At 36.9% G+C, this 24,018-nt stretch overlaps 1 protein-coding gene across 4 annotated transcripts in view; it reads left to right on the top strand.

The window, feature by feature from the left end:
• The window catches only part of DNA2 (DNA replication helicase/nuclease 2), a 37,122-nt gene extending 13,590 nt beyond the window's left edge, over positions 1 to 23,532 (top strand). For 2 of the 4 annotated variants that reach the window (XM_069571877.1, XM_069571878.1), the window contains exons 6-20: positions 2,887 to 3,106; positions 6,097 to 6,214; positions 7,431 to 7,593; positions 9,004 to 9,198; positions 10,613 to 10,843; positions 14,721 to 14,837; positions 14,926 to 15,035; positions 15,326 to 15,435; positions 16,377 to 16,601; positions 17,772 to 17,965; positions 18,059 to 18,148; positions 18,231 to 18,435; positions 20,003 to 20,092; positions 20,715 to 20,897; positions 22,617 to 23,010. In XM_069571877.1, the coding sequence (XP_069427978.1) occupies positions 2,887 to 3,106; positions 6,097 to 6,214; positions 7,431 to 7,593; positions 9,004 to 9,198; positions 10,613 to 10,843; positions 14,721 to 14,837; positions 14,926 to 15,035; positions 15,326 to 15,435; positions 16,377 to 16,601; positions 17,772 to 17,965; positions 18,059 to 18,148; positions 18,231 to 18,435; positions 20,003 to 20,092; positions 20,715 to 20,897; positions 22,617 to 22,934 (2,569 nt within the window). In that variant the 3' untranslated portion in view covers positions 22,935 to 23,010. Of the gene's footprint in view, positions 1 to 2,886; positions 3,107 to 6,096; positions 6,215 to 7,430; positions 7,594 to 9,003; positions 9,199 to 10,612; positions 10,844 to 14,720; positions 14,838 to 14,925; positions 15,036 to 15,325; positions 15,436 to 16,376; positions 16,602 to 17,771; positions 17,966 to 18,058; positions 18,149 to 18,230; positions 18,436 to 20,002; positions 20,093 to 20,714; positions 20,898 to 22,616; positions 23,011 to 23,364 lie in introns of those variants that run through there. The other 2 variants (XM_069571880.1, XM_069571879.1) reach the window with 2 other exon arrangements.
• The last annotated feature ends 486 nt before the right edge of the window (positions 23,533 to 24,018 follow it).

The following is a 24,018-nucleotide window of genomic DNA, read 5'->3' as shown; positions in this document are numbered from 1 at the left end:
CAAGAACTCAGTGTATTGGTGGTAGCTGAAAACATAGAAGTGCAGGGGGGTTTCCGAGAGAGAACAGCAACCTGCTGAAGGCAGCAGAAGAGGCATAGAACCCTGGGAGGTAACCATGCATAAGGACACAGGGAGAAGACGTCCCTGGTGGTCCAGTGGCTAAGACCCTGAGCTCCTAATGCAGGGGGCCCGGGTTCGATCCCTGGTCAGGGAACTAGATCCCACATGCTCCGACTAAGACTCAGTGAAGCCAGATAAAAATAATAAATTAAAAAAAAAAAAAGGACTCAAAGAGTAGAATTCATCAAAGGAGGCTTTGGGTGGGCCCTCGAGGGATTTGGTAGCTTAGAAGCAGTGTATCACGGAAGCTTAGGAAAGTTTGGGATTCTGAATCATCTTTGATCTGAAAGGGATTTTGTGATTAAGTCTTAGATTTCCAGTAGGAAAGTGAGGTGGTGTGACATGGTTTTATGTGAAAAAATGGTGGTAGAGCAAAGTTCAGAATAAAGAATTTCTTGATTCCCAGCTTGGTATTCTCATCTCTGTGTCTTGGTATGAGACTCTTCTTTGTTTCAGTTATTTCTGATAGGGTTTTATGTGTCTGCTATGAAGCAGGCACTTTTCTATGCTTTAATTTGCATCATTTCCCCAGCAGTTTATAGCTAGCCTTTAAAAAAAAAGTCTTTAGGCTTTAGAGCAGAGAACGAGACCCTTAAAAGCTATTTAAAGAGATAACCTTTCTTCATCTTCGTGACATTATGTTCTCTGCCAGGTGGTTCTCAAAGGAGTTTTACAACATTATGTTGATGAAAAGGAGAGTAGTTAAGTATAAAGTACTGTCATGTGTTCTACAGATCTAAGTCTAAAACCATATTGCTTCTTTTTCTAGAGGAATGAAGTTTAGTATAGCGACATTAATAAAAGTTTCATTATCTGTCTTCTGTTAAATATCTGGGCTTCTCAGGAGGCTCAGTGGTAAAGAAACCACCTGCCAGTGCAGGAGACGTGGGTGCGATCCCTGGGTGAGGACAACCTCCTGGAGAAGGAAATGGCAGCCCACTCCATTATTCCTGCCTTGGAAATCCCATGAACAGAGGAACCTGGCAGGTTATAGTCCATAGGATTGCATATGACATTTGATATTTAATAAAGTTTGCTTTATTTTAGAGACATATATTCAAGTGTGTCATGATCAGATAACTTCTAGTGAGAAAAAAACAGATTAATATTTAAGGAATTTCTGATAAGTTGTGGCTTCCCCAGATTTTTTTATTGTCCTCTTCTGAGATTGCAGAACTATACATATTTTTTTAGAGATTATATTTGAAGCATCCTGAAACAGTTTTTAAAAAATTATTGAAGATAGCACTCTTTTTCTTGGAATATTTTCTGATTTATTAAGAAATAGTTGCCTGGGACTTCCCTGGTGATTCAGTGGTTAAGAGTCTTTACTCCCACAGCAGGCAGCATGGGTTCGACCCCTGACACGGGGAACTAAGATCCCACATGCAGCATGGCAAGACCAAAAAGTAAGCAAATAAAAAAACAACCTATGAAATTAGTAAAACAAGTCAACTAAATCATGTATTCTGAGAGCAGAATTCTTATACTTTTTAAATCTTGATTTTTATATGATATAAAATGTTTTATTACTAGCAACTTTATCCTTTTCATTTATCCATTTCATTTCCATTAGGTTTAGTATTCAGTTCAGTTCAGTCACTCAGTCGTGTCCGACTCTTTGTGACCCCATGGACAGCAGCACGCCAGGCCTCCCTGTGCATCACCAACTCCCAGAGTTTATTCAAACTCATGTCCATTTTACTAAATCTAATTCCATTAGTCTTAGTATTTTATATGGCTTTGAGTATAAAATAGGATTAATAAAAGATTGCTCTTATCTGGCTTTATTTCTGCAGAATCATTTCCTGCTCTGAAAATGAGTAAATGTTAGATAAGAGTACAGGAGGCTTTAAAAGTTATTTTCATCTCTTCTGATTCCTTTGACATTCACAAATTCATTTTTTTTCCTCCTTCCTGTGTTCTTACCTTATTTAACAGTTAAGATATTAAAATCAGAACCTTTTATAATACTAAAAAAAATGTTGAGTATCAGTTTTAAGTATTGATAGTGGCAGAGGTGTATTCATTTAATGATTAAGGATGTAATGAGTATAGGCGCACCCAAGCTTCTCCAAGGATTGTCATGGGGACAGTGGGGTAGGGATGACGTGTTGGTTGATCAAGCCCCAGATGGCATAGATAATAGGAAAAGACAGCTCATCCATATTCAGTTTAATAGGATATTACATGAAGACATAGGTCCATTGTTACCTAGGGTGCAACCGCATGCAAGCCATTATATGTTAATCTGTGTAATAATTGTATATCAAAATATACAGATTGTCATAGTGGCTCCAGCAATCTAAGTAGTGAGCTTTTTGCAATAATATAGACCTGAAGAAATACAGCCCTGAGTTAGGAAGATTGTCATAGGAATGAACTGAAAGGCACAGATGATAAATATTAAGAATATTTAAATTATATGAGTTAGACACTACAAGATTCAAACTTGACTGTGCATCAGAATCACTTGGAGTTTGTTAAACAAATTTCTGGGTCTCACCTATACAGTTTCTGAACAAGTTGGTCTGGAATGGGGCCTGAAAATTTGCATTTATGACAGATTCCCCGGGTAATGCCAGTGCCACTCATTCAGGAAGCATGCCATGGGAATCATTGCCATAAAGCTCTGTAGGCTCGTTCCCATCCTCACATTCCCTGTGTGCTAGCATGAAAGAAATGAGCAAAGTGTTCTAATTAAATTAAATAAAATAGTTCAATTAAATATTTCTATTTAAATTTTTTCTGTTTTTTTTTTTTTAGGCCAAGTGATGGTAGTAATAGTAATTCAACATGTAATATTGAAGTGATAAACTCGCTGGATATTGAAGAAAGCATTTGGTCCCCTAGGTTTGGATTGAAGGGCAAAATAGATGTTACAGTTGGTGTGAAAATACATCGGGGATGTAAAACGAAATATAAGATAATGCCGTTGGAACTTAAAACTGGCAAAGAATCAAATTCTATTGAACACCGTAGTCAGGTATGATAAGAAAAGTGTCTGAATGTGTAATATGTTTAAATTTTTTAAATGTTTAAAAAGTAGTCTGCTTTGTATATTTTGATTCAGCTCAGGTAATTTTTAATGTAACCCAGCGTTTCCTAAACGTAATTTACCACAGAGTTATTAATTTCATGTAACATCTACATAGGATGCTCTTTAGGAAACAGCAGTGCAAATTCATTCTTTTATTTTTGACCTTTAATCTGATTAAACTGATTTTTATTTAAAATGAAATACAGAACTAACTGTACCTTACCATTATGTTAAATTCAGGTTTTTTTAAATCTTCTTCTCTTTGGTAAAGATGACAATCTTCTATTGGCCTTCAAAACTGCCTAAAATAGTATACTAATTATAGTGAGTTAACAAATAAAAATAATTAACATAAAGTTATGGTTTTTTTTCTAATTATTTCTGATCCCTCTGCCAGCCTCCACACTGGCAGTCTATGGTATGTCCTAGACACTTTTAAATAAGCAAATAGGAGCTTCCCTGGTGATCCAGTGTTTAGGACCCAATACTGGGGCCTTGAGTTCAATACATGGTTGCGAAACTTAAGAGCCTACTGAATTGTATAATCAAGGATTAAAGAGATTTTTTCTCTTATTAAATCTTTCTTGTCATTCTTACTTATGTAACAAATATCAAAGGTAGAAAAATTAGATTTCCCCTATTAGAAGACTCAAATATTTCACTTTAGTAAAACAGAGATAGCTGAAATTATGAATAAAGACTTGGTTAGATTAAAGCCTTTTTGAGAAAGGAAAATCATGCCAAGATATAAGAAAAGCTGTTTTTGAAGTCAAAGATTTGAAGAAATGTGTTCTATATATAATAGAGGCTGAAAGTTTTCACTTGTTTAAGGACATGTTTGATTGAACTCACTTTTGAATGCTAACAGAAGAGAGATATAAAGGCATTTCAGTGTCTAAAGTGGTCTAGATTCAAAGACCTTTTTTCTAAGGCCACTGCTCTAAATTAAAGTGCCTTCAAGGCAAGAAATATTATTGTTTTTAATTTTGTTCAGTTGGAATTTTTATCTTTTCAAGAAGAGAAGTTGTAGAAAGAACTTCTAAGAATACAGTTGTATTGGTTGTATTTTTAAAATGAGAAAACTGATTTGAACAAGGCTCAAATACACTGGTGTGTGTATTGCATATTCAGGGTGTAAGAAACAAGCAGACAGAGAATTATTGTAAATCATTGATATATATATATATATAGGTATTGTGAGTGAGGAAGGAGATTTCTCATCTTATGGCGTTTGACTTTCTCCACTTTGGTAATACAGAAAAAGCTTATGTTATAGACTAACTTCATTTAAGGAGGATTTTTATTTTGTAAGTGGGATTATATTCTAAAAATTCATTTCTAAGTTAGTAATTTGGCATTTGAAACATATTTTCTAAAGGAAAAATATTATATGGAGCTGTGATATCTAAACCAGCTCACAAAAACCTATTTAACTTGTGATATAGTTGAATTAAACTTGTGATATAATTGAACTATAATAATGCTGTAAAAGTTCATTCCAGCTTCCTTTTATCATTATATGAAGGGAATGTCATTCAGATATTTTTCCCTTTTAATAAATCCCAGAAGCAGAGTCCTCTTCCTTCTGCCTCAGTTCCTGTGTAGGGAAAAATTAACATAGAAGGACCATTAATTTGGATTGACTCTCTTGGTCCACAGCCCCAGGGTTCATAAACCTTGTCGTTTATGAGTTCATTTTAATTTTTAAAAGTTTTATTTGGTTACCTATGGTTTCCCTAGTGACTCGAATGGTAAAGAATTCATCTACTGGAAACCTGGGTTGGGAGGATCCCCTGGAAGAGGGCATGGCAAGCCACTCCAGTATTCTTACCTGGAGAATCCCCTGGACAGAGGAGCCTGGTGGTCTATATTCCACGCGGTCACAAAGTCCATGGTGGGCTATAGTCCATGGGGATACAACTGAGCAACTAAGCACAGCACGTTCTGTATCAGGCAACACAAGTAGAGTGCTTGTGAGAAGGCCTCCCAAAGCATGTTGAAGCGAAGCAAAGTCGCTCAGTCGTGTCCTACTCTTTGCGACCCCATGGACTGTAGCCCACCAGGCTCTTCCATCCATGAAATTTTCTAGGCCAAGAATACTGGAGTGGGTTGCCATTTCTTTCTCCAGGGGATCTTCCCGACCCGGGGATCGAACCCGGGTCTCCCGTATTGCAGGCAGACGCTTTACCGTCTGAGCCACCAGGGAATCCCAAAGCAGGTTACATAGGTTTAAATGTTACTGCTAAGGTGTTTTCATGAACTGAAGGAACTACATCTAACTTGTCTTAGATGGTTTCTCTGAAGAGCGCCACATAAACCTAATGCACTTGATGCCACCTTCTGTTCTGGAAAAAGCAGTAAACTCTGTAGAGTTAGTCTCATTTAGTTATCCCAGTTATTATGACATAAATAATATGCATTTTATAGTGTTTAATTCATTTACTTACTTTAAACAGGGAAAATCGTGTCTAACGACTGTTAACTTCAAAATGTAAAACCTCTCTTGATTGATTTCCCTCTTACATTTATTGGAGACCTAAACATTTACTATCTAAGAAAAATTCTAAATATTTGTTTCTGTGTAAAGTGAGAAATATATACTACGTTTGTTTTGTGGAAACGAAACAGTTAGGCATTTAATTTGCTGTATTACCTGTGTTGAATTCAGATCGTGTTATTTTCAAAATGGAAATAATTGAATTGACCTTTCGATTTTAAAATGATAATATGTATTCAGAATTCCCTGGTGGTCCAGTGGTTGGGACTGTGTGGTTTCACTGCCCAGGGCCTGAGTTTGATCCCTGATGGGGAATTCGGATCCTACGGCCATGAGGTATGGCCAAAAAAAAAAATTATAATATATATTGATTGTAAAACATATATGGAAATATTGAAAATTAAAGTTTTACTTGACAAAATGTACTATGTTTTCACAGCTTGTTCTGTATACACTGCTAAGCCAAGAGAGGAGGGCTGACCCCGAGGCCGGCCTGCTCCTCTACCTAAAGACTGGCCAGATGTACCCTGTGCCTGCCAAACATCTTGATAAAAGAGGTTAAGCTGTTTTCTCTCAATTTCATTTCTCAGGGTTTTGTTTGTTCATTGTTTTTTTCCCTTTAACTTTTGCTGACACACATTTATACCTGACAATCAGTTGTTCACTGTGCTTGCTAGGCCTAAAACATTTTGTAATTTATAGGTTGTGGTACTTTTTTTAAAAAAAAAGAATTTTGACAGTGTACTATATAATTGAAAACATTATTAACTTTTTTATTATATAAGTTTTTTTGTGTCATATTTTAGATTCCACATATAAGTGATATCATACGGTATTTGTCCGTCTCTCTGGCTTATTTCAGTTAGTATGATAATCCCTGGGTCCATGTTGCTGCAAATGGCATTATTTAATTCTTTTTTATGGCTGAGCAGTATTCTGATGTACCACATCTTCTTTGTCTGTTCCTCTTTCGATGGACGTTTAGTTTGGGATTAGCAGATGCAAAGTGTTATGTATACAATGGATTAACAGTAAGGTCCTATTGACTAGCACAGGGAACTATATTTTATATCCTGTGATAAACCATAATGGAAAAGAGTATGAAAAAATATATATATATATGTATAACTGAATCATTTTGCTGTACAGTGGAAATTAGCACAACATTATGAATCAATTATCCTTTAATAAAATAAAATTTAAAAAATCTTCCTATAAAAAACTTTATTTTAAACTTCCTATCTTATATTTGAGACACTGTCAGTTCAGTTCCGCCGCTCAGTCGTGTCTGACTCTTTGCGACCCCATGAACCTCAGCACACCAGGCCTCCCTGTCCATCACCAGCTCCTAGAGTCCACCCAAACCCATGTCCATTGAGTCAGTGATGCCATCCAACCATCTCATCCTCTGTCATCCCATTCTCTTCCTGCCCTCAATCTTTCCCAGCATCAGGGTCTTTTTAAATGAGTCAGCTCTTCGCATCAGGTGGCCAAAGATACCTAATGCACCAAAGGTACCAAATGAGACACTAGATAGCTGTGTTTTCCTTAGGTTGTTTAAAAACTTTAAAAACTTATCAAATGAACCAAAATTGAAAGAAATATCCCACAATGTTAACAGTGGTTATTATTCTGGTATAGTGGGATACATGAATGTTGCTCTTTCCTTTTTATGTTTTTGAATCTGAAAGTTTTACTTACATGTAATGGAAAAGATATATAATAAATTTTACTTAATTCTTAGAAAACACTCATCCATTTTTTCCCCCACAGAATTATTAAGGCTAAGAAATCAGATGGCATTCTCTTTGTTTCACCGTATTAACAAATCTACTGGAGAGGAAAAGACAAAGCTTGCTCCTTTGCCACAAATAATTGAGGAACAGCAAACCTGTAAATACTGTTCACAGATGGGCAACTGTGCTCTCTATAGCAGGTAAACACTGTCTTCTGAAAGTATTAATTCCAGTTAAGTAAGCGCTCAACTCAGAATGATTTAACATGTTTGGCTGGTCCGACATTGATGACTTCATTTTGGTTATTTAAAACGAAGGGAATAGGAAAGAGAAAAAAGCATAGTTAGTTCATATTATATAACAAGCCTATTTCTTTGGAGAAAAATAGAATGCTTTTAAAACTTTTTCCAAAAGTGGATATTTTAATCTTGCTGCATACAGTTCCTGGGGAAATGAAATAATTGTAGAACTTACAGAATATAGTTAAAGATGTAGTATAGGCATTGTGAATGTAACTTTTCTTAAATGCTATTTCAAGAAATCTTCCATTTTTTAGTTGATGTTTTAATTTCAAACCTTTTGTAGTTCAAAACTGGGAAATTGGTTTTTCTAGACAATATAATCCAGTAGCTCTGACTTGATATAATCCAGTAGATCGGTCTTGTTTATACTTGTCTATTTTTCTATATATGGCAAGTTTATTAGCTGTCTTATGAGCAGTTATATGTATTTATACCTTCATTGAGCTTCCATGGTGGCTCAGACAGTAAAGAATCTGTCTGCAGTGCAGGAGACCCAGGTTTGAACCCTGGGTCAGGAAGATCCCCTGGAGAAGGGAATGCCTACCCACTCCAGTGTTCTTACCTGGAGAATCCCAGGGACAGAGGAACTTGGCGGGCTGCAAGTCCATGGGGTCACAAACAGCTGGACACAACTAAGTGATTAATACATATACATACTATCATAGGCCAGTGAGAGTCTTGGAGGACGCAAGAAAGTGGTTAGATGCAAATTAAGACTAGGAAACAAGATCAAATCAGGACCAAACTTCTAATTCAGCCTAAAAATTCATATAAAGGACTTTTAAAAGTACAGTTGACCCTTAAACAATGCTGAAGTTGGAGGCGCCAATCCTCTCTGCAGTCAAAAATCTGAGTATATCTCATAGTTGGCCCTCCACATACAACTGCGTGGTGAGCTCAGGTTGAATACAAGGTTTGTCCACATTCTTGTATTTAGCCAGTCTTGGATCGTGTGGTGCTATTTACTATTGGAAAAAAATCCATGTGTAAGTGGACCCATAGAGTTCAATTCATGTTGTTCAAGAGCCAACTGTATTGTATCAAAAGATGTCTTAATGGCAAAAACCATGAACTTGGGAAATTTGGGGCTGTAATACAGGCACAGTTTTTTGAAACCTTGTTTTACTCTCCATGTTTTCTATGCTATCCTACAGCATATTTGCCCCTGAAATGACTTTTTTAAAAAAGTAGGTGCTGTGGTTATAAAGTATGATGATTGTCACATATGTGTACTTATTTTAGAAATACCTCATTTCATAGCCAGTGAAATGTTTTATATGCATCTCTGACTTGGAGCTTTATCTTTAGGGCGGTTGAACAACAGATGGAAGACAGTTCAGTCCCCACCAGCATGTGGCCCAAAATAAAAGAAGAAACCCAGCATCTCAAGCTTACACACTTAGAGTATTTTAGCCTTTGGTGTCTAATGTTAACCCTGGAGTCTCAATCAAAGGATAATAAAAGAAACTACCAACATGTATGGTTAATGCCTGCTTCAGAAATGTAAGTGGTCCATTTAATATGGTAAAACTTTAGTAATTTGGATTAGCCAGTGGGATGAGATTTGTAATTCATGACAAACACAGGTTACAGACCATGTTAAAGGCATGAAGTTTCATATATTCATGCCAACTCCAGATGGCTGTCAATGAATTTTTTTCTAAGGAGAGAACCATTGTTATTTTTAATAGATTAAATATACCTCAAGAAATCTTATTTTAAAAATTATTAGTAAAGTTACATCCTTTTTCATCAGTGAAAAGAGTAAAATACTTGAATATAGCAAGGTGAATTTTAGCATATTGGCACAGTAGAAATTAATGAAGTTTTACTGAATATTTTAAACACTAGAGTATTTTAAAAGTTTTTTAGTAAGTTTTCATAGAGATTCAAATTCTCTAAAGTATGTCAGTATTGTATTTTGTGAGGTCTTTTTTTTTTACAAGTTACTTATAAAGTTAAAATTTTGTGCATTTTGCATAGTGTTTTTCTTTAGTAATATTTAGTTGTTTTTGACCCATTCTTTTCTTTCCAGAGTGAGTCTTGATAATGTGACTTGAGACCTAAGAACGTTATTTCTTTAATACTAGACTTTAACACAAGGTGCCATCAGAGTGAAGAAAGTTTAAGTCATTTTCTATAGACTACATAATACATAAGTATAGTAAATATGCCAAGTGTGTGCACCAGCAGGCTTCTGAAATGTAGTATAATAGTAGTGCCCAAGAGACTGTAAATGCTTATTTCTGAGACACACTGGAATTGTTAATGTGCTTGCCTTTGTTTTAATAACAATAATTATAAATTCTCTTGTAAATACTAAAGAAATATTTTACTGCTTCCTTCACTTCAGGTTCAGAGTTAGATTATTATGATTTGTCTTCTGTAGCGTTAACGTGTATCAGAACAGGAGGTGGGGGTGTCAGTCAAGAATCAAAGTGCTGATAAGCATGTTGTTCAGAAATCCCACCTGGGGGTACAGTGAGGGGGATTCTTCCCCCCTCAAAAAAAGGGGGGAGCTCTCTAGCACCTGCTTAGAGATCTGGTGATGAGAGGTTTTTGTTTTTTTTTGCCTCGCCACGTGGCTTGTAAGGTCTTAGTTCCCTAACCAAGGATCAAACGCATACTCACGGCAGCGGGAGCGTGAGCATTAACCACTGGACCACCAGGGCAGTCCCGAGAGGTTATTATTTTTTAAATAAATTTTTATTTATTTATTTGGCAGCACATGAGACCTTCTGTCTTCATTGTGGCATGAGGAATCTTTCATTGTGGCATGTAGGATCTAGTGCCCTGACCAGGGATTGAACCCAGGTCCCCTGCCTTGGGAGCTTGAAGTCTTTGCCATTGCACCACCAGGGAAGTCCCCCGAGAGAGTATTTTAAAATTAATTTCTCTTTTTCTTTCTCTTTCATAGGGAGGAGAGTGGCAGCTGCATTGGGAGCCTGATTAGAACAGAACATGTAAAGACAGTTTGTGATGGACAGTATTTACATAATTTCCAGCGTAAAAGTGGAGCCATACCTATCACAAATCTAATGGCAGGTGACAGAATTATTTTAAGTGGAGAAGAGAGAACATTGTTTGCCTTGTCTAGGGGATACGTGAAGGAGATTAACTCAACAACAGTAACCTGTTCGTTAGACAGGTGATGAAATGTTCCCTTTTTGGGTGGGGAGGGTAAAGCTTTATCGATAAGTAAACATATACCATACAGTTCATACATTTAAAGTATACAATTCAGTGGTGGTTAGTATATTCACCAAGCTATGCAGTCAGCACCAAAATCCATTTTAGAGCATTTTCATTGCCCCTGGAAGACTCCCTGTACCCTGTAGTCACTCCCCCAGCCCTAGGCAACCACCAGTTCCCTTTCTATATTTATAGATTTGCCTTTTCTGATTCATACACTTGTGTGGCCTTTTGTGACTGGCTTTTTTTACTTAACATACTGTTTCTGAGGTTCATCTTCATGTAGTAGATTGTACCAGTGCTTCATGCCTTTAAAAAAAATTTTAGATAAAATTCACATATCATAAAATTAACCATTAACCATTTTAAACATACAGTTCAGTGTGTGCGTGTTAAGTCACTTCAGTCGTGTCCAACTCTGTAGCCCTATGGATGTAGCATGCCAGGCCCCTCCAACCATGATGATTCTCCAAGCAAGAATACTGGAGTGAGTTGCCATGGCCTCCTCCAGGGGATCTTCCTAACCCAGGGATTGAACCTGAGTCTCTTATGTCTCCTACATTGGCAGGCAGGTTCTTTACCACTAGTGCCACCTGGGGAGCCTATATGTTAATTGGCATTTAGCAGTTATCCAACTGCTAAAGTTTTGTTTAGTACATTATGTTCTATAGTAGTAATGTGGACATGTGTGTGTGGGTGTGTGCTCAGTTGCTAAGTTGTGTCCGACTCTTTGTGACCCCAGGGACTGTAGCCCACTAGGCTCCTGTCCATGGGATTTTCCATGTAAGAATTCTGAAGGAGGTTGCCATTTCCTTCTCCAGGGTAGCTTCTCAGCCCAGGGACTGAACTCACATCTCCTGCATTGGCAGGTGGATTCTTTACCACTGAGCCACCTGGGAAGCACAATATGGATGGAATCTTACCTAAATAATTCTTACAACCACGTGTGCAGCAGGCAGGACAGATGTCCTGTGTTGGCTGTAACGCTTATTTCTCCTCCTTAGCCCTCTGGGCGCTCACCATTTTGTTCAAATTGCTTTTTTCCATTTATTAGTTTATCAGTTCAGTCACTCAGTCGTGTCTGACTCTGCAACCCCATGAATTGCAGCACGCCAGGCCTCCCTGTCCATCACCAACTCCCGGAGTTCACTCAAACTCACGTCCATTGAGTCTGTGATGCCATCCAGCCATCTCATCCTCTGTCATCCCCTTCTTCTCCTGCCCCTAATCCCTCCCAGCATCAGAGTCTTTTCCAATGAGTCAACTCTTTGCATGAGGTGGCCAAAGTACTAGAGTTTCAGCTTTAGCATCATTTCTTCCAAAGAACACCCAGGACTGATCTCCTTTAGAATGGACTGGTTGGATTTTCTTGTAGTCCAAGGGACTCTCAAGAGTCTTATCCAACACCACAGTTCAAAAGCATCAATTCTTCAGCGCTCAACTTTCTTCACAGTCCAACTCTCACATCCATACATGACCACTGGAAAAACCATAGCCTTGACTAGATGGACCTTTGTTGGCAAAGTAATGTCTCTGCTTTTTAATATGCTATCTAGGTTGGTCATAACTTTCCTTCAAAGGAGTAAGCATCTTTAATTTCATGGCTGCAATCACCATTTTCCATTTATAGTTGTGATATAAAGTGTAAATTAAAACAAAGTAAATTAATTTAAAGAAAAATATTAAGTAAATAGTAGAATAGTTGGTATGAAAATTTGTGGTAGAAGCTAATATCCATGTTCGTTAATATCCGTATTCCCCTCTTCCTGGACCCCCAGCCTTCCTTGCATTTAAGTGCAGGCATGAGTCACATTTCTCAGTGGGTGGAGATCAGTAATTGGGATCCAGAGGGTAACTGCAGTGGAAATTTCCAGGCTTGCTCTCCAGTAATCAGTAATCCTGGTTAAGCAGTAACTAGCCCTAGCCCAGGTTTCATGATATTGGTGTATAAGCCATGATATTTCTGCTGTTTCTTAGGAGTCCCTTCAGTCAGTCCTGTGAAGTATTTATTTAGTACCTAACATGTGTTAGATATTTTGCAAGTTCTTGAAGAATTTGTAGTCTTGTGGGTAACAAATAAATATATATTTCAGTCTAATATGACAAGTGTTTGAATTAATGGGAAACAGAGGAGAGGCATTTAACCCAGTTTTAGGAGGCTCGGGGAAGGCGAGTGAAAAGGGTTGTTCTAGATCTTCATCCTGTGGGGGAATGTTAGCTCTGTGAAGCAGTGTGGGAGGCGTATACCAGACAGAGGGCACGGGGTGTGGAAAGGCCTGATGGTGTGCGGTGGGGTGTTCTGGAAAGTGTAGGTAGTAACTGCTTTCTGCAGTGTAAAAGATAAAGGAGTTATTGGAGAGGTCCGGTCATAGAAGGGTTTATGTACCATGTTAAGTGAACAAAAGAATGATAATCAGATTTGCAGTTTTTCTGTGAATGCACTGTGGAGAATAGAGCTAATCAGTGGAGGCAAAACTGAAAGCAGAGGAACCAGGCGCCTGCTATAGTGGCCCAGGCTTGAGGTGATTGGGAGCAAGGTAGTTTTGACGGAGAAGGTGGAATGCCTTTGAGAAGTATTTGGAAAGTAAAATTGTCTGACACTGAGATCCTGATTGGATCTGCAGGGTGGGAGAGGGAAGGATCAAGACAGTCATGTTAAGAAAAAAAAGACAGTCATGTAGATGCAAGAGCCATTACGTGAGGTCAGGTCCCCAGGAGGAGGAGAAGGCTTCAGCAGGGATAAAAAGCTGTCCCGTTTTGCAAACTTTCACTGCCTGAGTTTTAACTCAGTGGAAAGATCTTGCTGCTTGCTGGACATTCAAAGCTGAAGCTTGGGTGAGAAATGGGGTAAGAGAGGAATGTTAGGTCAGGCCTGGTGATGTAGATTTGGGATTCAGACTCAGGTGGAGCCATGGGACCAGTAGGGAAATGACAAGAAAGAACAGTACAGAGGAGCATGGAAGGGACCTCGGGAACATCGCAGGTCAGCCTGATAGCGGAGCGGGAGAAGCCTTTGGGAAAGAGACATGTATTGCAGGCCTGAGGAGGCAGGGGCCATGTGCTCAGGATCCTGCTGGGGGTGGTGAGCCCAGGTTGGAGTTCAAGGAAGGCCAAGTGAGTTGTCAGCAGATGTTGTAGGTTTCGGATTATTAACTGCCCTTTTTTTTAAATTTATTTGGCTGCTCCAGGTCTTAGATGCAGCATGCGAGAGTTTTAGTTGTGGCATATGAAGTCTTAGTTGTGGCATGTAGGATCTAGTTCTCTGACCAGGGAGTGAACCTGAGCCCCCTTCAGTGGGAGCTCAGAGTCCCAGCCACCACCTTTTGCCTTCCCCTATTCTGTTTGCTCACCAATCCAGGGCCTTATCCTGCCTTTGGTTGGCAAGTATGTGTTAGGGGCTGGTAGCCATTTTCATAGTTATTCTGGCCCATTTACTTTTTACTTCTTTTATTTTTGGTTGCACTGGGGTCTTCATTGCTGTGCATGGACTTTTGTGGTTGCAGAGAGTGGGGGCTACTCCCTAGCTGGACTGTGTGTGCTTCTCATTGTGGTGGCTTCTCTTGTTTTGGGGCACAGGTGCTAGGTGCAAAGGCTTCAGTAGTTGCAGCTCCCAGGCTCTACAAGTGAACCCTAGAGCACAGTAGTTGTGGTGCATGGGCTTATTTGTTCTGCAGCACGTGGAATCTTCCCAGACCAGGGATCAAACCCATGTCCCTCGCACTGGCAGGAAGATTCTTATCTGCTGTATCAAAAGACAGTAACACATTTCTTATACCGACCCACTGACTATGTTAAATGAAAAATATTCACATACATATGTTTTGCTGTTTCAGGAACTTGTCAGGACTCCCAGAGTCAACTTTGTTCAGATTGGACCAGGAAGAAAAAAATTGTGATATAGCTACCCCATTAGGAAATCTTTCTAAACTGATGGAAAATACTCATGCCAGGTTTGTAATGATAAATGAATCTGAACATTACTCCAGTTTCCTGAGGAATATTATAAAAAGCATTTTTTTTGTTGTTGTTGCTTTTCAGCCAAAAACTTCGAGATTTAATCATTGACTTTCGTGAACCACAGTTTATATCCTACCTCAGTTCTGTTCTTCCACATGATGCAAAGGACACAGTTGCCTGCATTCTGAAAGGTATGTTATAATCAGCATGCCTGTGTCCATTAATTTTTCTTGGTTCTATTTTTAATTTAATCTGTATTATAGTCTAGTGTCTTAATGATTCATTAAACTTCTAATTACGGTTTTTAGACAGCCTCTCTCTGGAAGTAGTTTACATGTGATTTTTAATGTCACCATGATATTTGCTTACTTTGAGAAGACTATTGAAGAACAGGCTAGAACACAGGCTGCTTTTCTTATAGTTAAGTTGCTCATTGAAAATTCAACGCTCTTATCCCTATTATTTTTAAATTTAAATGTAGGTTTGAATAAGCCTCAGAGGCAAGCCATGAAAAAGGTACTTCTTTCAAAAGACTACACCCTCATCGTGGGTATGCCGGGAACAGGGAAAACAACTACAATATGTACTCTCGTAAGAATTACTACTCTTTTGCTTAGAAGCTGGGTATTTAAATCCGTTTTCTTTTCAGTTCAGAGAACGTGATACTGGTTATCAAACGGGCTGAATTTCAAATCAAAATGTCTTTGTTTCAAACTAAGAATGACATGAGAAATAGAAAAACTAAATTACCGATAGTTGTAATCATCTTGTGTATACCTTGCATTTAAGATTGTCTAAAATCTCTGTTTTTCTTCGCTTTAAAAAATGACAAGTTGTACGAGGAGGTTTAAATAGATTCTTAAAAAAAAAAATTTATATATTTGGCTGCACCAGAAGTTAGTTGCAGCCTTCGGGATCATTAGCTGTGGCATGTGGGACCTAGTTCTCTGACCAGGGACCAAACTCGGGCCCCCTGCATCCGGAGCACAGAATCTTAGCCACTGGACCACCAGGGAAGTCCCTGATACAGATTCTTATTGAATTTTTTTTTCATGTCAATAAATTTCTGAGCAGTCTTAGAATAATGATGATGATGGCACCACATATTTACTGATTGATACTTTGTGCCAGGCACTAGTCAAAGTTTATATGTACTCAATTTTATCGTGGTATAATTAATATATTGGTAACATATCATTGATAGCATAATAATGCCATGTTAACTTTCATAAGACATTTTGGCTTTATAATTTTTTAAAAAGTTACTTTGGGGAATTCCTTGGTAGTCCATTGGTTAGGACTCTTTCACTGCTTTCACTGCCAAGGTCCCAGGTTCGATCCCTGATGGGGGAACTGAGATATCTCAAGCTGTGCAGTCAAAAAAAGAAAATCAAAGGAAATAAAAAGTTACTTGGCTTGGCTCTTAGATATGCTTCCTGTTAAGTTTTCTAATTCTTTTTGAAAAATATAAATGTTAAAAATTATCAGGAGCTTAAAGTAATGCTCTTTTCCATTCTTTTGTTTATTAATAGGTAAGAATTCTCTATGCCTGTGGTTTTAGTGTTTTGTTGACCAGCTATACACACTCTGCTGTTGACAATATTCTTTTGAAGTTAGCAAAGTTTAAAATTGGATTTTTGCGCTTGGGCCAGATTCAGAAGGTACATCCAGATATCCAAAAATTTACAGAGGAGGAAATTTGCAGATCAAAGTCCATTAAATCTTTAGCTCTTTTAGAAGAACTCTACAATAGTCAAGTAAGTACAATTATTGTATAATCATACTAACAATAATTTTTGCTGTCAGAATGAGGAGAGAAATGGCACTTTGAGAAATTCAATTGCATTGAGTGAATTTGCAGGTTCATTTATATAAACCATAGGACCAGTTTATGAGTTTATAGTTTGCTCTTTGCTTCTGAACTGAAACAAGTTTCTGGTCTATTTTTCAGGGCTCCCATCTTCTAGTTTAAAATATCCTGGTAAAGAAAAACTCTGTTTCTCTCTATTCACACTTCTGACACTAACTATGTAGAGTTAGTGCAGGCTCCACAGGTTAAGGGCTCAGACCCACAAGACTGTCCCCTACTTCAGTTCTGAATTGCAAGTTCAGATCTCTTGTGCCCATTTGGGGAATTCCTATGTCTTCCTCCTTGGGTTCCATCATTTGCTTGAATGACTCACAGAATGCAAGAAAGTCATCTTATTAGCGTGAACTCAGGCATGGTTAAAAGGGGGTTATGAATCTGCTCTTTGGAACTCTGAGGAGATCTAAGAGGCTGAAGCTTTTATCCTACAAATAAGAAATGAGGGACCTAGAAAGGCTTTTGTGCCCAGGAGGGCCCCATAAAGTCCTGCTTCGTTTCACATATCATATGTGATCTTCTGGGATTGGAATTTTTCACTTAGAATGTTCCATATGTCTGAAATCTGGGATATGTGAGGCAAAAAGAAAACCCAGGGAACAAATTACTGTGCTTTTCCTCATGTCCCAAGGTCTCTAGCTGATTTATCTTTTCTCCACCTTTCAGAGGCTTTAAAGTTTTATATATAATGTCCAGGGGTTTTAGTTGTACTTTGTGATAGGGAAAAGTACTCCATCTTCCCAGAAGTGAAGTCCTAGTTCACATTAAAAAAAAAAAATTCATTAACTTACTGCCTCTTGAAATGTTCAGATTTGCATTTCGATAGATCCAAACTTGAGCATTGTTATTGTGTCTGGAAAATTAACTTGATTTTTTAAAATTTATAGAAAAAAATTAAAAATGTTTGCACATTGTAAGTGTTTCTAAATTAAAAAACATTGGGGATTTCTGTTTGGGGGGACAAAGAGCTCTTTTTTGATCTTATAATTTCAAACATGGGGAAAACAAGGTTTATTTCTTGGACATATTAAAGAACTGATCTATTTTTTTTCTTTGTGTTTAGCTTATAGTTGCAACAACATGTATGGGAATAAACCATCCCATATTTTCTCGTAAAACTTTTGATTTTTGTATAGTGGATGAAGCCTCTCAAATTAGCCAGCCTGTTTGCCTAGGGCCACTTTTTTTTTCACGGAGATTTGTGTTGGTGGGGGACCATCAGCAGCTTCCTCCCCTGGTGCTAAACCGTGAAGCAAGGTAAGCAGACATTAAGGTTTCAATTTTAAACTAGATACTTATTTAAAGGATGATTTCAGTAGACTGATAATCCTGAATTTGATTCGTTGACAGAGCTCTTGGCATGAGTGAAAGCTTATTCAAGAGGCTGGAGCAGAATAAGAATGCAGTTGTACAGTTAACTGTGCAATACAGAATGAACAGGTATTTGTAACAGTGTCAGCTATGAGTGATTTTCATATTTGTGTTCATCACCAAACTAAAATTATTTTTGTAATTCCCTTAGTAAAATTATGTCCTTAAGTAATAAACTGACATACGAAGGAAAGCTGGAGTGTGGATCAGATAAAGTGGCCAACGCAGTGATAAACCTACCTAACTTTAAAGATGTAAAGCTGGAACTGGAGTTTTATGCTGATTATTCAGAAAATCCTTGGCTGGTTGGAGCATTCGAGCCAAACAATCCTGTCTGTTTTCTTAATACACACAAGGTAAAACACACACACACACACACACACACACAAACTAACATTTCCTTCGTTCTTCTCCGTTTGCCCTATTTAAATTCCTCAGTTTCAGAAGCGATTGCTTCATTACAGCTTATCAGTTAAAACTAGTGTGCTTCTTATGCTTTCACACAAAAGAATCTTTTCTTTCTACAGATTCACTTATCTTTGGGAGGAGGTTTATTCTGATGATTGATAGATGTCAAATTGTTTTGAAGTAGGAAAGCTAGAAAGTGAATGCAAGTATATAATTACATTTCCTAGAAAAGTAATTGGCATTGATACTGTCAAAAGTTTGGGTTTACAAATGGACAGAAGGTAAGACAAACTGATGTTCTTTTCAAGACCTTTTTTAAAAAAATAGACTTTATGTTCTAGAGTGGTTTTAGGCCCACAGCAAAACTGAGCTAAAAGTACAGAGGTTTCCCATGCGTCTCCTGCTCCCACACATGCACCTAAAGACCTCTTTACAAATTTATCACTAAAAAATCTGCGCAAGGACTTTAAATGACTTGATTCTTATTTCTAGGAACTAAGAATAAAGTTTTGACTCTGTGTTCCTACAGTTTGTTTTCTATACTGCTTCTCATTATTGATTTGGAAATCTTTACATAAGTTCAACTAAAAATATAGTCATCAATTTGATCTATGCATATCATTCTTAATATAATTATATATTTTGTTATTAAGATGGGTGGAGTCAGCAGTTGTTAAAAATAGGGCCTTACCATTCATGTACCATGCTGGAATTTTCATTGTCGTGGACATTGCTCTAGTGTTTCAGAATGAAGAATCAATACTGAGGAGCAGGCAGGCTCTGGAAAATTTATTCAGATAAACTGATCTCATAAATAACTGCTTTTATATTTTTATGTAATTAAAATTTTCATTTTATTTTTTATGGAGGTGTAGTTGATAATGACTGTTTTTATAAACCACAACTCTAATCTGTTAGTTAGAAGTTATAATTATTAACCTCACCAGTGATTGTTCAGATTCTTTATTTTTGCTACTTGCATTTCCTGTCTCTTGGCCTCAGGATTCCAAATAAGTTATATTAAAATTAATCAAGGTGATGTAGGGGTGACGTAAGAGCAAAATAATCCTTTAAAATTTTTACTAGGGGTGGTAGAACCTGGGGAACTTTATGGCTCTATTATTTGTATAAAGAGTAACAAGAAAATGGAAAGAACACAGATATTGGAGCCAGATCTAAGTTGAATCTTAGTGCCACGGTGTATTGTAAGGCTTGGGCAGGTTACTTATCTCTTCTGGCCTTTGATGCCTATAAAACGGGATAACACAGTAATGTATGTGAAGCTCAGTGTATGGTTGACTTTCGTAGAGATTTTAGTATGAACTTTATGTAGCATGTTTACGATGGGTTTCCTTCTAAAAGTGACTCCAGTTCTTTTACATTCAATTTTAAGAGGAAGATATTTTTCATCTGTGTCCATATCTGGCAGTACTGTCTCTGTGGCCACTTGTGTACTGACAGTACTCTTTACTTCAGAGATTGTTTCACAAGCGGGATGCATATTTTTCTGTTTAGGTTCCAGCACCAGAACAAGTTGAAAAGGGAGGTGTCAGTAATATAATGGAAGCCAAACTCGTTGTTTTCCTGACCTCAGTTTTTATTAAGGTAACTTAGAATTGAATTTTGAGGGCAAATTAATATTAAGGTGCAGGGTAATAGAATGTTAGAACTTAAGGAACTTTAGACCTAGCATTAACTTCTGTTAAGAGGACTGAAGCTTGAATGTTTTTATTTTGACAACATTTATCTAAGATAGTAATTACTGTATCTAATACAATAATGGCATTTTGGGTTTCCACTTAGGATAACTTTCTGTAACATCAGATAATTCTGATTGTGTCCATTTAGTACAGAAGTCAGTATGATTGGAGACTGGAAACTTCAGTGAGAAGGGAGAGCAGAAAGTAAAATTTATTTCTTTGTACTGTTTTGGTATGGCATCACTGCTCTGGTGGCATACAAACCATTATATTGCCACGAACTTCTAAAAATTCAGGGAGAGGTGTTTGTGGAAATCATTGCCTCTCAGGAAATGTAGATGTAGCCTTAGAGTAATTCAATAATTTATTTCCTCCTTGTAGGAACTTGTGTTATACATAGGAACATGTATTATAAACATCAGTTGTCACATTATGTAAACATTTTATTTAATAAATTTAGTAAAGCTTAAATAACAAAAGTCAGGATTTTTTTCATTTTAAATTGTGTTCTTTTCTGTTTAAAACAGGCTGGTTGTAAACCCTCTGATATTGGTATCATTGCACCATACAGGCAGCAGTTAAAGGTCATCAACGACTTATTGGCACATTCTTCCGTTGGGATGGTTGAAGTTAATACAGTTGACAGGTACCAAGGAAGAGACAAAAGTATCATTATAGTATCTTTTGTTAGAAGCAATGAAGATGGAACTGTGAGTTAACTTTATTTTCTGCTTTGCTTTCTGATTTTTATTTTCTATTTGTTTGGGACATTATTTACCTCTCTTCTTTAAAATTATGTTAGAAAACCACATAGCTTAAAATTTGCCATCATAACTGTCTTTAAGTGTACAATTCACAGGTATGAAGTATATTCACAGTGTGTGCAGCTAACCTCCAGAACTTTTTCATTTTGTAAAACAAATTCTATATCCAGGAATAACCACTCCTTTATTCCCTCTCTCTTCATTTCCTGCCAACCACTTTCTGTCTCTGTGAATTTGACAGAACTTTATGAATTCATGAATTTTCCACATAAGTGGAATCATACAGTATTTGTCCTTTTATAAGTGGCTTATTTCACTTGTCATAATGTCTCAAGGTTCATCCATATTGTAGCATGTAACAGAATTTTCTTTTAAAGGCTGATTATTATTCCATTGCCTGTATATACCACATTTTGTTTATCAATTCATCCATTAGTGGACATTTGGGTTGCTTCCAACCTTTTGGCTATTATGTTTGGAGCATTTTAAACATATAAACTTTTCCTAGCTTACTTTCAAATTTGTAGATAATTCCAGGCTGTTTTTTTTTTTTGCGTTTTTATCTCTCCTTGACTTATTTTTCTTGACTTTGTGATACCTGCATATAGTTTTTAAAATACACAGAGTAAGAAGTCTCCCTTCTTCCCTGTTACTCTTCTACTCAGTTCTTATCCTCACATGTTTGGTTTTTTGGATTGTTTGTTTTTGCTAACCTTCTAGAATTTCTTTAAGCATATGTAAGCACATGAATCAGTATTTATGTTTCCCTTCTTTGTGCATAAAAGTTAATATATATACTATTCTGGACTTTGCCTTTTCCACTTAATAATATAGCTTGGAGATCTTTACATGTCATTACACAGAAAGAGATTTCATTCTTCTCTTAAAGGTGCAAAGTTTTCCACTGTATATATGGAACATGGTATATTTAACCACTCCTTTGAGTCTTATATGAGTTTTTATTACATTTAAAAACAATACTACACTAAGTGGAGACAACTTCAGTTCTTTATGATATGTATTTAATGTTTGAAAATTTTACTTGTTTTTATTTTTTTGCTGCACTGTAGGGCATGTGGGCTCTTAGTCCCCTGACCAGGGATTGAACCTGCACCCCCTGCATTGGAAGTGCAGAGTCTTAACCACTGGATTGCCACGGAAGTCCCTAAAATTTATTTTTTAATATGTTTAAAGTTTTAAAACATTTTCATTATACATATTTAATCATTTAAAATTATGGCAAAGATATCGTTGTTGTTGTTTAGTCGCTAAGTCGTGTCTAACTCTTTTTGGATCCTCTGGACTATAGCCCACCAGGCTCTTCTGTCCATGGGATTTCCCAGGCAAGAATACCGGAGTGGGTTGCCATTTCCTTCTCCAGGGGATCTTCCTAACCTAGGGATCAAACTCATATCTCCTGCACTGGCAGGCAGATTCTTTACCATTGAGCCACTCGGGAAGCCCCATGGATATCACACCCACAATAAAATACTTGAGGTTGGCATCATGGGCAAGTTTTTTTTCGCAACTGTCTGCACTTTGAATGTGTTGGATCTTTTTTGGAATATGTTTTTGAAAGTAGGAAGATGGCTCAATAAAAACTGTTCTTTTTCAGAAAAACCTCAAATAAGAAAACTCAAAGAATGAAAATTATCTTTCTTTCAGCTTGGTGAACTGTTGAAAGATTGGCGACGTCTTAACGTTGCTATAACCAGAGCCAAACATAAGCTGATTCTCCTGGGATGCGTGCCCTCACTAAGCCGCTATCCTCCCTTGGGGAAGCTACTTAATCATCTAAACTCAGAAAAATTGATATCCTTTTTGTTCTGTATACGGTCACGTTTGATTGTGCTATGTGAGTGCTTTATGTGTTTGTACCAATTAAAACTCTGTCTTGTGTTTCCCATGGCGTATTTCAAAAGACCTGATTCTACAAAGGAGAGAGAATTCACAGGAACTAGTTTTAAGCAAAATGTGATATAATGAAGGTGATGGAGAAGAATAGTTTGTGAAATGAGAGAGGGGAAACAAAGGGACTTGATTTCTCACCCCAGGAACAGAGTGCATGTTTCCTAGAACACATCTAGGAAAACTGGTATCCCGTCAGGTTCCTCTCACCTCGATAACCTTAAAAATATATACATCTAGGACAAAGTATTATGTTTAAAAATGGAGATTATTTCTTATCATGTTGTAGATAATTTTAAAAAATAGATCATCTCTTTAAAAAATTATATGAAGGTCTCACACTAAGGTAAATCATATTGCTTAAGTACATTATTTTCCATAGAATGTCACAAAAATACAAGCTTTCTAGTAGCCTTGTTAAGATTACAGAATGTTAAATAATAATGTCACATGTTTTAATGTAGTTCCACATTGTACTAAATATATCTTCCTTAATTTATTTTATATCATTGATCTTCCATCAGGAGAACATGAAAGCCTTTGTCATCTATTGAGTGATTTTCAAAGAAAATAAAGCACTGTTTTCCTTGCTTTTTTCATACCATGATGATCTCCTCTAACTATTGCCTATTATTTATCATTTGGATATGCTATAAAATCAGTGACTGGTTACACTGTGATGATAACTTTTATCCCACGGGTAAGAAATTATATAAATATATATACTCATTTAGAGTTCCAGTTTTTGGTCTTATTTATTTTTTTTGTATAACCTTGTTAAACATAACCATACAACATTTAACATAGAATTTATTTTTTCAGTACAGGTATACCCAAAACTAAAAGTCTAAATTTATAGGTATTATAAATGTGTCTCTGTAAGACGTAGAGTTTGATACACTTCTACCAGCTTTTAAAGATAGGTTAACTTTTCAATCTGAGGTTTAAACTTTTAAGTTTAAATTTTCAAGATTAATTTGATCTTGTAGATTTTTATCTTGTTTTGTTTATTTGAAAGACTAGGTAAGAAAATGGATTTGTTTTTGTCATTTAAGCACAATCTTGTGATAATGAAAAGTATGATTCTCTTCTGTATTTTGAGGTCCCTGATCCAAAGGCCATTTTGCTGTTTTTTTCCTGACTTTTGCTTTCTGGTATC

The sequence above is a fragment of the Ovis canadensis genome, chromosome 25 (genome assembly GCF_042477335.2).
Source record: "Ovis canadensis isolate MfBH-ARS-UI-01 breed Bighorn chromosome 25, ARS-UI_OviCan_v2, whole genome shotgun sequence".
In the NCBI taxonomy this organism is placed as follows: Eukaryota; Metazoa; Chordata; class Mammalia; order Artiodactyla; family Bovidae; genus Ovis; species Ovis canadensis.
This window is presented reverse-complemented; position numbering and strand designations above follow the sequence as displayed.